This window comes from Mauremys reevesii, linkage group 2 (genome assembly GCF_016161935.1).
Source record: "Mauremys reevesii isolate NIE-2019 linkage group 2, ASM1616193v1, whole genome shotgun sequence".
NCBI classification, from domain to species: domain Eukaryota; kingdom Metazoa; phylum Chordata; order Testudines; family Geoemydidae; genus Mauremys; species Mauremys reevesii.
In genome coordinates, this window is record NC_052624.1 from 45544814 (window position 1) to 45561112 (window position 16299).

Genomic DNA, 16299 nt, shown 5'->3' on the forward strand with positions numbered 1-16299 from the left:
ATGCCAGTCCTTCCACAAACAGCAGCTAACTAGGTCATTTCCCTTATAGGGAGGCGAGCAGCCTTCCACCCAGGAGAAGCCTTTTCTCCCTGCTGCAGCTTGTTTCTCATCCCCTCTTCCTCTCTCACCAGAAGTGGGGGGTTTAAAAGGTGATTGGACTCAGGTGTGTCTACTTAGTGTGTGGTAACCTCTTTTCAGTTCATAAGGAAAAGGACCTTCACCTTTCTAGGGCTGATATAACTGCTTTCCACCTCTCTCCTATAATTGTCAGGTCTGACTTTGTCAAAGTAGGTTGTCCTTCAAGGCATCTCATCCAAGGATCCGATCCTGCAAACACTTTAGAACGTACATCACTTTAGTTGTGTAAGTAATCCCATTGATTACAATAAGGCTACTCACAAGAGCAAAATAAAGGTGTAAATAAGTAAGTGATTACATGATCAGGTCCCAAGTATTGTGTCAGCCTGACCCAGGCAAAGAGATGTCTAGTTACATTTTTCACTGAATTTTTAACAGCTAGTTTACTTTTCCAGAAGCTGTGCATTTTCTAATATATCTGGCTCCTTTTTTTTTTTTTTTATAATTCTTATCCTCTTTTTTTAATTCCCATATTTGACATTGTCAAAATATCTCACCCTAAACTGTTTAGTTTGTGGAAAGGAAGGATTTGGTCAGTATCATGTATAGTAGACTGTGTTCTGTCATCATCAGCTTCTGTAGGCATAGGATGTATAAGAACCTATAAACAAAAAGAAAAAGTCAATATTTAAAAAATCAAATATACATTTACAAAAGAAAAGTACAAAACTGATTTGCATCTTTGTGTAATGTGTTTGAAGAAAATACTGACAATGTTTTGATGAAACTATTCTTGCATGAAAGACTCACATATTGATAAAATGGTATAGATGAAAGCTTCACTCATACTAGTTAAAGAGGGTAATTATCTCCCAATTATCAATCCAATTCTTCATATAATATATAAGGTCCATTTGGATACTAGTGCTAACATGTCTCCAACGTGACTAATCTTGGACACAGTCTTCTGATAATGATGTGGTTCTGCGGCAGCAGTAATAAGGATAAACTTCTATTTTACTTTAGTGAACAAGTTTGCCGAGCAACAGGACAGTTTTCGTCACTCTTTCTGTCATACAACTGCATCAATATAAAAAAATTTGCTCATCACCAGCAACAATAGTGGGGTATGCTAACATTGGAGACTCAGATCTTGACCCAACAAGCTGTTTAGGAAAGGGAATGCTTGCACCATAAGAAGAGGCTGTGGGGGGGTTACAGGAAAAGGGAGAGACGCAGGACACAGAAGCAGTTTGAGAGCAAGAGCATGGCATGAACTGGGACAGGTGTGGAGAGAAAGCATCCCTCACATTTGATGGAATAAGCCATTAACATCTCCCCACCTCACATGTTCCAGACAGTACAATGTCTTGGGTACCAAGGGGGCGGAAGGTGAAATAGGTATTTAAGGCAATTAAATATGAAGAGTGAAATTTTCAAAATTGTTCAGTGTTGGCCTAATTCTGTTCCCATTGAATTTAGTGGGAATTTGATCATTGCTACAGAAGTTAGGTCCAAAATACTATGGACTATGTGGAGTCTTAGCAAGCCTCATGCTATAAGGTAACACATGAGATGTGCATATATGGTGATGAACACAGGCACAAAAACATTAAATTACTTAATAATTGAAACAGACACATATGATACAGAGTTAATTTTATTTTTCACCACATGTAACAGAATTTAAGTTACTTGATACCTGATACTATGTGATATTTACTTGTATATTTGTCTTCTGCAGCAAACTGGGATCCAACATAAAAATATTCTCCGATCTATTTTCTTCAGCGTGAGAAGGATGTACTACACTAAGGATAAACTCTTCCATTCCTGTGGAAACACACTGAACAACTATCAAGATTTCAAATTAACTCTATTTTTCTTCAGCACAAGATGAACCCAGTAATATTTTTTTTAAATAAATGTAATCTAAACTGAATAAATTAAACTAAGATCACTGTTAAAGATTGACGTACATCTACAATTTAAATGGAAGGAAGCATCTGTTATGTCTCTCAGAATACAAACACCATTTAAAAAAAGAAATGTTGCCTAAAGAGATTTCATAATACAGAGAGAATACAGACATAGCCACAGCAGAGGACATAGTTTTCCTTACCTTCTTTAACAACTAGTTGTATGCAGTGTGTGTCTGTCATTATCCAGGGAAGATCAACAGTAGTGGTATCCTCCAGCCACGAACTAAAAGCAGATTTTATGTCATCTTCACTTATGTCTTTATGCTAAACAGGAAAGGGGGGGTTACTTTATTAAGGCTGTTCCCTTCCAAATGATAACCCTTCAGTACAGTTGGTATTTGTTCCTAATGGTAGCTCACAGATGGAAAAAGTTCTAATGGCATCGTTCATTCATAATACTAAGTCCTGTCACAACCTCAGTTTCCAACAACCTATCTATGTTGGATACAGATATGACTCCCGTTACCATAATGTCAGAACACCTCACAATCACTAATGTATTTATCCTCACAACATACCTGGGAGGCAGGGAAGTTCTATTATCCCCATTTCACAGACGGGAAACTGAGGTACAGAGAGATTAAATATCTTGCCCAAGGTCACACAGGAAGTCTGTGGCACAGCAAGGAATTGAAACTGGGCCTCTTGAATGCCATGCTAGCCCCTTAACTACTGGAGCATCCTTCTTCTCAAAGGCAAGGGAGATCAACAGAGATCTCTTTGGGAAGGAAGGAAGCTCTGTTCAGAAAGAAAAAGAGGATCCCTAGCATATTATTCACCTATTTTTTCACCTTTCTCTTTGCTTCCTTTGGGAACTAAAATCACTTGAGCTGAAGTAGAAAAGAAAAAAAGGAAGAACTCCATATTAAATTTATGTAAGATCATGTAGTTTACTGCCTTCAAGATATTTATTTTAAACCTACATACAAAAACCTCAGGTTTAATTACTACTTAGTTCAACCATCCACCCTGCAATAAACTATTTACAGAAAAAAGTAGTATTTATTAAACCGATAGATTTAAACCAGGATATATTTTAAAATATAGTAAAAAGGCAAAACAAAATTCAGTCCGTTTGTGAACAAAGAACACCAGATGCATATGAAAACTCTGTGCTTATTATAGATTAGTACTGTATGTTTTGTGGAGCAACTAAAGTGCAAAATGACCACACAAGTGTCACAGCAAAACAAACATACTGCCCATAATGAACTAACCCAGTAAAGACACATTTGCCTTGTGCAAGAGCAGCACTGACAGTGAGAGCTGGCATTAAATAGTTTTTTGTTGGCATAGATTTGCAATGAGAATAATGGGTGTGGCTCAGTTGAGGGAGGATAGAGGGGTTCAAATATTTACTTCACTATTACATTTATAGCAGAAAGAAAAAAGCAAAGATAATTCAGAGTAAAATTTAAAACACCAAATTAAACTGTATGAATATGCCTTAATTATCTTATTTAGAAACTCTCCCCAGGTATTGCCTGCTAGAGGAGCATAAGAGCTTCTTCTCAAAGGAGTTTCAGACTCAGCACTGGGTTTCTTTGCCTTTGTAGGTTTAAAGCTGGACTATACTGATTCACAGCAGCTGAGGATCTGGTCCAATATTTCTTTTGTAAATCACTTATTTTTTAATGACAGGCTTATCTATGTGGGACCTTGTCAAGGAGAAAATGTTGCTTATGTCCTAAGCTGAAGTGGGAACCATACTACTCTTGCTATGTAATGCTTTCTAATGCAGCATTATTTAATTATGTACAACAATATTCACAATATAATTTTGGGACTTGGCCCTGTAAACCCTAACCAACATATGTGAGTAGCCTTTAACTTCTCATGCCTCACAGGCATATAGGTTTGCAGGATTTACCCCTTACAGTACATAGTGATATTTTATGAAAATTATGTCAGAACACACTTTACAGCATAGGAGCCGACTCTGTGGGTGCTCCAGGGCTGGAGAATCCACAGGGAAAAATTGGTGGGTGCTCTGCATCCACCGGCAGCTCCCTGCCCCACCACCCAGCTCGCCTCCGCCCCTGAGTGTGCTGCGTGCCTGCTTTTTCCCCCAAGCTCCCAGTGCTTGCGCCACAAAACAGCTGTTTCGTGTGGCTGGGAGGGAGGGGAAGAGGTGGGGCCGGGGCAGGGATATGGGGAAGGGGTCCAATAGGGGCAGGGATGGGACAGAGTTGGGGCGGGGACTTTGGGGAAGGGGTTGGAATGGGGGCGGGGCAGGGAAAGGGTGAAGTGGGGGGCGGGGGGAGAACGCAAGCACCCACCGGCACCGGGGAAAGTTGGCGCCTATGCTTTGCAGAGTAAATGTTTTTATTTATAACACACACACAACCGACACCAGGTATCTCAGGGTTCTGCACATACTGAGTAATATTTAATTACATTATGAACATGGAAAATGCCAATGTGTTAAACAGAAGGAGAGAGAAATTATGAAGGAAAAGCAAAAGAGAAGACAGATGTGATTTGAAAACGTATGGTGACTGGTCTAGTGGTTAAAGGAGACTAAGTGTCCAAACTTATAGGCTCTATTCTTCAACCATTGTATGACTGTGGGCACATCACTTTATTTTTATAAAATAGAAAATCTGTATTCAATACACTGTAGTATGAGTATTGTAATACCTCCCAAACACAAAAGGGTGTTGCGAGGTTTAATTACTTGACATTTATAATCCTTGGATGAAAGGTGATACGGAAGTATGAAGTGATGTTACTGTATAAAGTTTTATTTATACAGATGGTACAAGTGTCTCACTGATTTAAATATGACTTTAAATCATAAAATTGTATTTATTGGAGGGGAAATTGCATTTGGAATGATGTATATTTTAAATATTAGTCTAATGTGATTTGAAGCTCCCAAATTATCACCTGACAAATAAAAAACAAAACAACACTAATAAACCTTAACCAGAGCAACACTATCATTGCTTAAACATATGCAAAATGACTGAATGATATAAGAATACCAACTCACTAAATTCCTTTTGGGTTGTAATCTAAGAGATGCTGGAATTTTAGGTACTGATTCCACTGACTTAATTCTGACGGTTGCATGCATTTCTATATGTATTCTCTTTCTCAGGCCATCTGGAATCTGAAATATATAAATTTAAAACAAAAAGTAAAGAGAAAAGATGATCACACAGCAGAAATTGGTTACAATATCCCACAAGTAACTTCACATTCCATAGAAGTGTATCCATCAATAAAAGCATTTCCATTATATTTGATCATCAGCCCGACTTGACTAGTTGTAACTTGCAATAGAATTTAAGAGGAAACCGGTCTATTGCCAGTTGGACTCAAATCCTCTTCCCTCACACTCTCTCCTCCTAACTGCCTCTTTTGTTCTTTGTGGAAATAGTTGTTAAAACTTGTTAACATCCTTAGAAACAAACAAATGAAGTGAGATAAAAGAGTGAGGGGGGGAGGAGGGATCTGTCTGCATTGTATTACCATAGAACTTTTAAAAGTTTGTCTACCCTAAAAATGCTTCAGTTTTAATAGCCATTTGAAAAAGCTTCTTTTGTTTTAAATACAAAATTAATATAAACCTGTCTTCACCACCAGTAATGCATTTGATAAATGATTCATGGGTGTAATATAGACAGACAGAGAGGCAGCCTTAAAGAAGCCATCTAACTTAGCTAGTGAAAATGTAATGATCTAGTAATTTTGGACATCTTAAAAAGTCTGCACAAGTTTTTTGTTAATTAAGATATAACAGTTGTGTGCTTGAAATTACAACTAAATACATCCTATTTAGTATTTGATTACAAAGATGCTAAGAGAATCTGAGCAGTAAGAATTTGAGCTTTTCCCTACTCCTCTTATACAGCTCCTTTCATCCACTGAACACAAAGAGGGTAAATATCATTAACCTTATTTTATAGATTAGAAAACTGAGGCACTGAAAAATGAAGTGACTAGCTCAAGGTGACGTAGCAGGTTAGTGGAAAAGCTAAGGATAAAATTCAATTTTCATAGCTTACACTAACCAATTTGTCCTCCTTTATTTAAATATATTTTCCTTACACTCTATTATAATTTAATTTAATTCCTAGATTGAAACAGCTCAAAAATGAAGAGCCTGTTGTCACCAAGAGACTATACAGTAAGTCATATTTAGAAAATAGCACTTGGAGTTCTCAGCTGATATACAAAATTGAAGTCTACAAGAGACGGCGATAATGACACTGCTACTGGCTGGTATTCTCATTCCCACTGAAAAGGATGGTGAATTGGTGGGAACACTGCCTTAGTGTTTTAAAACATCCAAATGGTGATTTTAAAAGCATTTTATCTCTTTTATTGATCCAACATCTGTTTCCAGGGAACCAAGAACAAAAGCTCGCAGCAGAGCTGTCAGGACACTGAACTGTCAGTGGCTGCCAACTGAGACCTGCAAGTGCAATCTTCCAAAACAGCATGTAAGGACTGCAAACACCCTCCTCCTCATAAAAAAACAGCAACAAAAAACCCACACTAGTTAGTCTCAGAGTACGGGTCAAGTGACTTGGGCAGTGCTAAAAATAACAAATGTAGACATTCTCACTTGAGCTATTTTTAGCGTTAGTGTGAGCACCGCAAGCCTGAATCAGTTGACCTGGGCTCTGAAATTCTTAGCTGCATTTTTATTTATTTATTTTGCAGTGTGTATGTATCCTGAGATCCAGCTGGAGATTCCAATTAAGGTTTTCAGTGTCTTAAATGTGAATTAATTTTTATTAATATAAAATAATTTATTTTAAACAAACTATTTTTTTAAAAAAGGAGTTTCTTTAATTAAAGTTTTAAAAAAATACTAAAATTATACATCATTGTACAATGCTATGATATGTAATACTATCACTTCTTAGTTTATTGAAGACTGGAGGCGAGAGCACACCAGGGAGGCATGAGTATGTGATGTAACCACATACCTTGTTATATGTAATATGTATGTACACATAGATAATTTCAGATTCTCTGGAATACTATAGCTACAAGCAGACTGTTAAGGCACTCAATATAAATAACTCACAAATTCCGGAAAATCTTTAAAAAGATGCTGGAGAACTTTCTCATTTTTGCTGTAGAATTGCCACAGAGCTGTGGAGACCCAGCCTAGGCTGTACATTTCAGAGGGCTACTGCTGGGTTTGAGTAGTCCAGAACAGGACTAATTAGCAAAGAACAGCTACACTTGATATTATCTATTTTATTTTAGTCTACATTACTTAAAAAATTAATGTTTACAAAATCTACTCTATACAATTTTATACTAATCAAGCAGCCCCCAAGTTATCTTATTAAAAACCCAAAAGCAACTGTATTCAGACTAACCCAAACTCTTCCAACATGCATGGCTTCCACACTGTTGTTATACTTTATGGCACTCTCTAGATCTTCAAATCCATTCCATACTATCTTCACGACAGAGATCTCACTGGATTCTTGACTGATATTAGAGCCATACTGGTTTCTGTCTTCTGTGCTGGACATTTGCTTTTGCTTCTCAAATGGTAGATTCTGCTTTGCTTCTCGATGGCGTTGTCTTGGGGAGAGAAGCTTACTAATCTTCCCATAAGACACTTTAATATTGGGATCTAGATCAACAAACTCCAGATTCCATGGAAAAACATGAACGGTATTTTTCTGAAATGCCTTTGTGGCTGATGTTCTCTGTACACTAGGAGGCTGGGACTGACATACTCTGAAAATAGAGTCCATGTGAATCAAGTTTAATAGCTCATCTTTGAATGCACTCATTTCACTTGTACCACAGGAAGTCTCTTGTTTCTGCTCAGGAGAGCGAGAGAAAATGCTCCCAATAAAATTCCATACGTTTGGCAGGACATTTGAGCCAAATGTCTCTTTTGCATCTGGCTTACACTGTTCGAGGACACCTGGATTTAAATGAGATTCTTTGGCTAAAGGTTCCTTTATTATTTCTCCTTGATCCATGTTACTTTTAATAAATCTTTCATGTAAAAAGTCGCTTTTTGAGGAAGGCAGATTGGTGGTGTTTTCTTCAAGCTGGCGTGTTTTTGGACATACAAAAAGCTGTGTGCGAGGTTCTAGTCTCCCATAAGTAGCAGGTGGCTTTAGTGTACCTGCAATTAAACAAAAATCATCAGTACATTTATCCACTCTTGATAAAGGCTCTCTGTAGCATTGTATGAAATGCCTCCATCACCACCTACCAATTCGAATGTAAATATGAGTATTCTGTTCAACCCACACTGGGAAGATGGCTTTTGGAAATACTATTCGAATCTGGTCAAGAAGATGCTTTTCAAGAGAGGAAGCATGCAGCTCCTAAAGACAATTTTGCATAATTAGAAATCAAATACTTCACATTACATTTTGCATTTGTTTTAAGATACAAACGTATATCCCTATATAAAATCAAAATTGAATTATACACATGCAATGTACACCACTAATGTATAGTGCCTTGAGGAGAAATGGAACAGGCTGAGGGTGGGGGAATGCTTATCATGAATAACAAATGTATGAGAGCAATTTAAATGTTTTTATTACCAGTATTTCCCAATCATCTGCAGAGAGGGGTTCCACTTCTACTTGCTGACAGGATAAGGCTTGGGAGCATGGCTCAAGGAATATCTGGCAGACAATAACACGTTGTAAAAACAATGTTTACCCTCTGATATTTACATAAAGAAAAAAGTTAAATCTTTAAGTAATTTGAAAGAATTAAGTCTTCTTCACTGTACATTTTGGATGATTAAAATTACTTGCCTTTTAAATTACATTAACTATACCACTTAACACAGCATGAAGTGTCAATATATTACTCCTGAGGGAATTCTGCACCAAAAAATTAAAGATTCAGTGCCAAAAAAATAATATTTTGTGCACATTTTAAAATTCTGCAATTTTTTTTTGTCAATAAATAACTGTGGAAGCTCCAGTGGGGCGCAAAGGCCAGTGCTGTACAAAGGTGGGACATCACCCTGCAGCCCTCCCTCCCCCCAGGACAGGGACTTGGTGGCAAGGCTGCACCCGGACCCTGACAGAATGCAAGGGCCAGGCCTACTACAGAAACACCCCAGAGCCCTGCCTTCTGTGCCAGGCACACCAGGTGTGGGCAGGCAGGCTCAGCCAAGCAGGATCCAAGTGTGGATGGGCTTAGTGTGGAGGGATCCAGGTGAGGAGTGAGAGGGTTCTGTGTGAGGCAATCTGGCTATGGGCAGCTCAGTGGGGGAGATGGAGGCACAGGGGCTCCTTGCGGGGTTCTGGGTGCAGGGAAAATGAGACTCTGCAGGGGTGAAGGTGGTTGGGGCTTGGCAGATGGGGTATGGGTGAGGGGGTCTGGGGCTTGACAGGAGGGTCTGAGCATGGAAGGGCTCTTCGGGGTGGTCCAGGTGTGTGTGTGGGGAGGGTATGGGGCTCAGCAGATGGTCCTGCTTAACTGGGGAGCCCCAGCTGCTGCTGCTGAGGGGCACTGCAAGCTCGGCTCCCACTTCCCATCACCTTTCCTCTCCCCACTGCCGCCTGTCTCTATCTCCATCCCCTTTTCTCTCCCCACTGCCCCCGTCCTTATCCCCCACCCCTTTCCTCTCCCCCTGCCCCATCCCCCTCCTCTCACTCCCACATACCCCTCCCATATCCTACCCCCTTCTTTCCCCATTGCATCTTCCCCCCATCCCAGCACACAACCCCCATTTCCCCCACCCCACCCTCTTGCCCTGCCCCACCACAAGCACTCACAATTGTACAGAAAACAGGAAGGCTCTCAGCACAGAGAATGGGGAGCATGACCAGCACTAGGACCCAGGAGGCAGCATTCAGCTGCAGAATCAGCAGCTGGAACTGAACCCTCCTTCAGCCAGGCAGCTCTGCACTCCCAGAAATGGCAGCGGCATGTGACCCCGCGTGCCCTCCCATTTCTCACCTCTGTTTCTTGGGGCAGTGCCTCACCCAAATACACCCATGGACATCCCCAGGTCAGCTGCTCCTGGTGCCAGAAAGCATGGGAGGTGGGTGAACCCCTGGCTTAGGGAGGCTAGCCCCCAGCCCAGCTCCTGCCCCTTCCACCCAAGGCCACGCCCACCTGAGCCCAGCCCCCATTGTGGCCACTGGCCTCTCCCCAGTCCCCGCCCCAGCTAGTGCCCTCAGCTCCCCTGGCCCCAGACTGCTGGGCAGTGCGGCCGCAGCCTCTCTGGGCGGCTCCGCTGGGCCCGACCCCAGACCAGCATGCCCCAACCTCCCTGGGTCCGCGCCGCCAGGCCTGATCCCTGGCATGTCCCAGCCTCCCCAGGCCCCAGCACCGGGAGGATGAGTGGCACAGAGCAGCCCTGGGGGCACACTGTGACCCCAAGCCTGCCTGCCCCAGGGAACAGCAGGCAGGATGAGGCCTGGGGATGGAGCATGGGCAGGGGGACATCAGGCTGTTTGGGAAAGCAACGCCCATTTGGGAAGGCAATACCCACTGCCCATGCTGGAAAACACACGGGCACGTGACCACTCGTGCGGCTTCCCTTTGCTTCCCCATCATTTTCTGCTGGGAAGCTAAGAAATCTGCTGAGGGACTTGAATTCTGTGCCTGCTCAGAGGTGCAGAATTCCCCTAGGAGTAAAATATAGTACGTGATTTCTTTTGTTTCATGCTTAGGCTATAGACCCCCCACCCCCTTCCCCTATAATCAACATGGCAGGTACAAAGTGAAAAGAAGTAGCAACATCAATAATATTATTAGTGGATTAACTATCAATCAAATTTCAAAGCACACCAAGAACATAGGAATCACCATTGGGGTTACAGAAGTATTTAAAAAAACCTAACTAAAACCAAACAAAAACATAGTGCACAGTTTCTGAATACATGTTTTTGAAATTCTGAATTAGCCTAAAAATATAGTGGAATTTGGAAAGCTCAAAAATATAAATAACTGTATACAGTTATATGAGGCAGAAGCAGTTGAAAAGCAGTTTTCCACTTGTAAGGAAAAATCACAGTTTTATGAGTGGGCTCACAGAAGCATCACTTCCACAGCACAACTTTCAGGAATTGGTCATCTCATTGCTATAAGCTGACCATCAGGAAGAATGCTGGGAGGTGATGTAGCTCAGGGAGAAACAGATTGTTTCAGACAAGCTAGTCAATACAGAAAAAAATAAAGGGTGATTTTTACCAAAAGTTCCATTTGTCAAAAAGAGTAGCACTTTTCAAGATACAGTACTGGCATCTTAACATTGTTTTCTTTATATAATGTTCTCTTGAAATGAGGCAACTTTTAATCCTCTGTCCTCTGGGCAACTGCAGCTTCAAATCAATTTTTCCAAAAGAAGCGATTGGCTTTACACCCTGCAGGATCCTAAAGTTTCAATGTATACAAAACAAATAAGAAATATCCTTTCCCTTCCATACAATAGTAAATAGAAGGGAATATTTTTAATGGAATACTATTACTGCAAATAAACACATGCTTCCTCAGGCAAAGAGATGGTAGGGCCATCTATTTTAATTTGTTCCTTTGGTAGGACAGAAGACTTTATTTAATGGCATCTTTTTTGGTGAATTTTTTGCTAGGATCTGAAGGTTGCTCGTAAGGATTTTCTTCTACGAGCTAGTAATTTCCAGATTTTAACAGGATAACTGTGAGAATTTATTTATTTATTTAGCATTTGTGTATCTTAAATAAGCATAAATGTGTAAAAATCTGGCCACAGCTAGGGGGGCAACAGTACCCTAATCTAGTTAGATCTCATCAGTAGAGCCAATATCATTATCTTGTGAACAGTAGGAAAATTGCAGATTTTCACAATATTCTATGGGCTACTTTTCTTAACTATTGTATCTAGAGTCAGAATAAAACAATTCCAGATATGATTAAAATAACCACTCCAGCAGCTATACAATGTCATACAAATTTTCCAGTTACTTCTGCTGTTGACCCAACAAGATGTTTTATAGTCCAGTGGCCAGATAACCATTAGCTTTCCAGTAGTGATTTTCAAAAAGCAGACAAGTGGAGGTGCCACACTGCCTGACCTAAAATGTTCCCTGCTGTGCCTTCTGTCTATAAATAAAGTTTATCATGTGTGAAATATACTTAGAACAGCTGTGGGTGAAGTAATACTTTTCTACCCATATTAATTTAATTTTCCACCTGCTATAACCAAAACACTGTGTTGTTGAAAAGATTAACAGTCACATGATGGACAAAACCTGTCCAACTTCTCTTTGTAACAGGAGTCACAAGAAGAACTATAGCACCTGGTCTAACAGTGAGGAAAGGCAGATCCTTTTACAGCAAATCTGCAACATGTGTGCAAGGGGAAATGAGTGCAAGTCTCAGGGCAGAAAGGATGTCAAATGAGTTAGGAATAAGTGCATAATTATAAACAAAATGACAAGAACTGAAGAAACAAACAATTACCATGAGAAAACTCCAACCTTGTTTTATTTCTTTTAAAAATACTTTCCCTTTAAATTAACATTTCACTACACGCTCAGACTTCAATCCTGCAGAGACCTACCCAAATACTTAAGTGTACACCCTGTAAGTATTTCCATTGATTTCAGTAGGTAAATCTTTGCAGGACTGGGGCTTAAGCCCCCACTCCTGCAATTTATTCCATGTGAGTGGACACCTCTTACCACATACAGCCCCAGCGAAGAGAGTGGGGATCTGTCTGCCTGCATGGAACAGGTTGCATGATTGGAGCCTAAACTGTAAAGCATTATTCCTTCAGAATTTTTTTTTAAAGTGCATTCCAAACCTGCTCTCCTTCTGCAATGCCAAGTTTCTCTGCTAGGTGTCTGTTAATTTCAGCAATATTTTCACCATAGTGACCATGATGTCTGATTTCCATCCAACTCAAGAATATAGGCTGGTGACCCCAGGAGACTTGCACAGCTTGGCCCTGTTGATTTCAGAGAACAGAACAACATTAATATCAAACAATTTAAATTAAATTATCCTCATTCTGACTAACATGGACAAAATCTTCTATTTGATTACAAAATGAACAGAAGTGTGTAATTTGTTTCTGGATTTGTCATGCCCTATTTTAATGAATAATGTAGGATCTTAGCACTAGTAATATGGAAATACACTGTAATACACTGAATCATTGCAAATCTGAATAGGGCTCTCTGTGCAGGTGCAAGGGTCTGCCTATATATATCAGATGTGACCACTGGGGCCTTGCTTTGATACATAATAGGAACATCAAGTAATGAAGGTAGAAAAAGAGGTTGACATGCACAAAAGGTTATGAATATGTTTGGTACTCCAATATATGCATCTTGTCAGTTCTCCTTTAAAGATTAATTTTAGGATGACTGTATTTCCCTATGCTGAATATGGGACAACAGGTAAAATTACTTATATTCAAACAAATTCAATGGCAATCGTATAAACGTTCAAATAGCATGAAGTTGACTGAGCCCCTGTTGAAGAAATGCTGCATAGTTGGATTCTTTTTATTTACCTTCTTACCTTTAAGGCTTTAGAGTTCACATGGGATGGGGTGACACACACCCCTACCTGCCACCACACACACAGAGGAGGAGGGGTGATGTACACACTCCCATATACCTATCTCACACAGTGGGGTTGACCAACTGACCTGACCCTCCCTGCCTGGCGCTATTCAACCTCTATGCTTGCTTGGGCCCCCAGGATGGACCCACCTCTCCTGGTACCTGGCACCGCGTCTTCCCAAGACAACCCATGAGGGGGGCATGCAGGGTCACCCCCCCGCCCCGGCAGATTTCTGCCAGGGTTCACACCAGAATGTGGCCAGCAGCAACCTTTCAGCACTGTGCAGGAGGGAAGGGATGGGAGCTGCTTCCAGCCGCAGGGCAGAAGGAGGGTGGGTACAGCACCAGCAGGAAGTGGTTAAGCCCTAAGGATGTATTGTGCACCAGGGCCCAGAAAACCTGACTGCAGAAACTTCAGCAAACCCAGCCAGAAAGGTGGCTCAGCAGAGGAGGGTGCCTTGGGGATGGAGCAGCCCTGCGCTCCCTGAGGGCAGGAACCAGAGGGTGGGGTGGGCAAAGAGGGTGCTAAGCCCCTGCCCTGGGGGATATTGTGGAACCTGCAGGTTCGGGGCATGAACAGGCTGGAAATCACTTCCCCCCCGCCACTCCAGGGCTTAGCTGAGAGGTGGAGAGGCTTCCCTGTGCCAACACTGTGCAGGGCTTTGGCACATGTAGGACTTGGCTCCTCCTGGCCAGCAACCTGGGCTGGAGGGTCTTGGGCTTTCCCAGGGTGCCTGCCCAGCCAGAGGCAGTGGGGGAAGGAAGGAGCCTGCTGGCCAGGCTGTTGGTGAGCTGAGGACTCCAACCAGGGGCTGGTTCTCCACACAGTGCTGGGAGCGCCCCACTGGAGGGGGATATTGAGGAGCAGTAGGGCTGGGGGAGTGAAGGGGCAAATCAGGGAGAGGACAGCAAGAGGGGAAGCACGTAAAGGGCTGATGGGTGGGCAGCAGAGGTGACACATAACCGGCCATCGGCTTGCACTCACCAACCACTGCAGCTCACAGGAGGGCTTAAATATGGGACTGTCCCTTTAAAAATAGGACATCTGGTCACTCATTAATTTAGATTCTATCAAGCAATTGTTGGAGTGTGGAAAATGTACAGATGTGGGATACTAGGAGGGATTTGGATAAGTACAGGCAGATTGTGTGGCATTGGGAATCAGCAATGATATTCCAGACTACAATTTTTGGGGGAAGGGGACACGTGGAGGGTTGTATCGTGTCAAAAACATGATATGATGCCACATTTATTTTGTTTCACTGGACAAGTCAACAAGAGTTAAAGGCAACTTGACAGAAAGTTATTTTATATTGTCAGCTTATGTTTCTTGTACCTTCCTCTGAAGCATCAGCTATTGATCACTGTCACAGACAGGATACTGAATTAGATGTCCCAGGGATCTGATCTAGTATACATTCCTATATTCCTGGTCCTAACATCAGGGATGCCCAAAGTCCTCTCTAAGTCCTTGTAAATTTCAGAGTGGATGGTAGCAACTCTACCCAATAATGATTCCAGAAACCTGTGGACACAAGAGTCCTGGTTTGATTTTTGGCTGTGATAACAGAGAGCACACAACAAAGTCTAGACTCTAGATGGATGGGGGATTTTGTCAACTGGCCAAAGGGACCCTAATCCAAACATGGCCCTATCCTGAATTCTTTGGGATTACCATGGTCTAAGCATGGCTTGCACATAACACAGCTTCATGGTCGTCTCATTGTGCTCTGCCCAACAAGACATTGTCATGTCAGCCTAGAATATTACAGGCTCGGGGCACCTCACCATTGCAAGGGGATGCTAGTGGTGAGGAGCTCTGGTGGCAATGGGGGGGTGGGGGCATTGTGAGAGGGCACTGACAACAATAGGGGGCTATCGCTGGTGGTGGGGAGTGTCGCAAAGGGGTATCACTGGCATCAAGAGGGTGCTGCTGGAGTCAAGGAGGGCATTGTGACAGGGCACTGGTGTTGAAGAGGGACCTCGGAGGCATCAAGGGGCAGTGGTGCTAGCATTGTTGGGGCATTGAACAGGGCATTGTGAGGGGCACTGGTGTTGTGAGGTGCATTGCTGGTGTCAAGGACTGGTGTGAGGGGTCACTGGCATCACAAGGGCCTGTCACAAGGAAGTACTTGTCTCGAGGGGGCATTGCTGGCATTGAGAGAGGGCGTCATGAAGGGATACTGGCATCAGGGTGTGTTGCGGATATTGAGGGGGCATTGGAGGAGGTGTCGTTGGCATTGAAGGGTGCATTGCGGGGGACTGATGCAAAGGGTGCTCGCCTAGAGGTAGGGCATCATGATGGGATATTTGGATTTGAGGGATCATCATGATGGGGTGATGGCATGGGGGTGTTGCTTACATCAAGAGGGACATTGTGAGGGGGCACTGGCATTGAGGGTGTCAATGGTGGCATTGAGTGGGGTGTTGTGAGGTGATGCTGGAGTCAGGGGCATCAGAGGCATTGTTAGTGTTGAGGGGCTCCTTGTAAGGGAGCACTAGTGTCAGGGGGTGATGATATAGGGGGGTGTTGCTGGCATTGGGAATGTCAGGAGGTGCTGGCACGAGGGAGCATCATGAGGAGGTGCTGGCATCAGGGGGCATTGCTGGCAAGGAGGGGGAGCATTGTGAGGAGCTGCTGGCATCGGGGAGGCATCACTGGCACTAGGGGATGTCATGAGGAGGTGTTGGCATCAGGGTGTCATTGCTGGCATCAGGGGTCC

The 16299-nt window shown here is 42.5% G+C and overlaps 1 protein-coding gene and 1 long non-coding RNA gene across 11 annotated transcripts in view; one reads left to right on the forward strand and one right to left on the reverse strand.

The window, feature by feature from the left end:
* LOC120397583 overlaps positions 1-1935 on the forward strand; it is a 36951-nt gene extending 35016 nt beyond the window's left edge. The window contains exon 5 of one of the 2 annotated variants that reach the window (XR_005593872.1): positions 1823-1935. This is a non-coding gene — a long non-coding RNA (uncharacterized LOC120397583). The remainder of the gene's footprint in view (positions 1-1822) is intronic. The other variant, XR_005593873.1, reaches the window with a different exon arrangement.
* PEX1 (peroxisomal biogenesis factor 1) overlaps positions 1-16299 on the reverse strand; it is a 50057-nt gene that overhangs the window by 32273 nt on the left and 1485 nt on the right. For 5 of the 9 annotated variants that reach the window (XM_039523643.1, XM_039523636.1, XM_039523638.1 and 2 more), the window contains exons 2-9: positions 12811-12954; positions 8606-8689; positions 8266-8380; positions 7406-8175; positions 5056-5175; positions 2201-2324; positions 1802-1932; positions 636-739 (exon numbers count right to left, since the gene is read on the reverse strand). In XM_039523643.1, coding sequence (XP_039379577.1) covers positions 636-739; positions 1802-1932; positions 2201-2324; positions 5056-5175; positions 7406-8175; positions 8266-8380; positions 8606-8689; positions 12811-12954 — 1592 coding nt within the window. The remainder of the gene's footprint in view (positions 1-635; positions 740-1801; positions 1933-2200; positions 2325-5055; positions 5176-7405; positions 8176-8265; positions 8381-8605; positions 8690-12810; positions 12955-16299) is intronic. The other 4 variants (XM_039523637.1, XM_039523639.1, XM_039523641.1 and 1 more) reach the window with 1 other exon arrangement.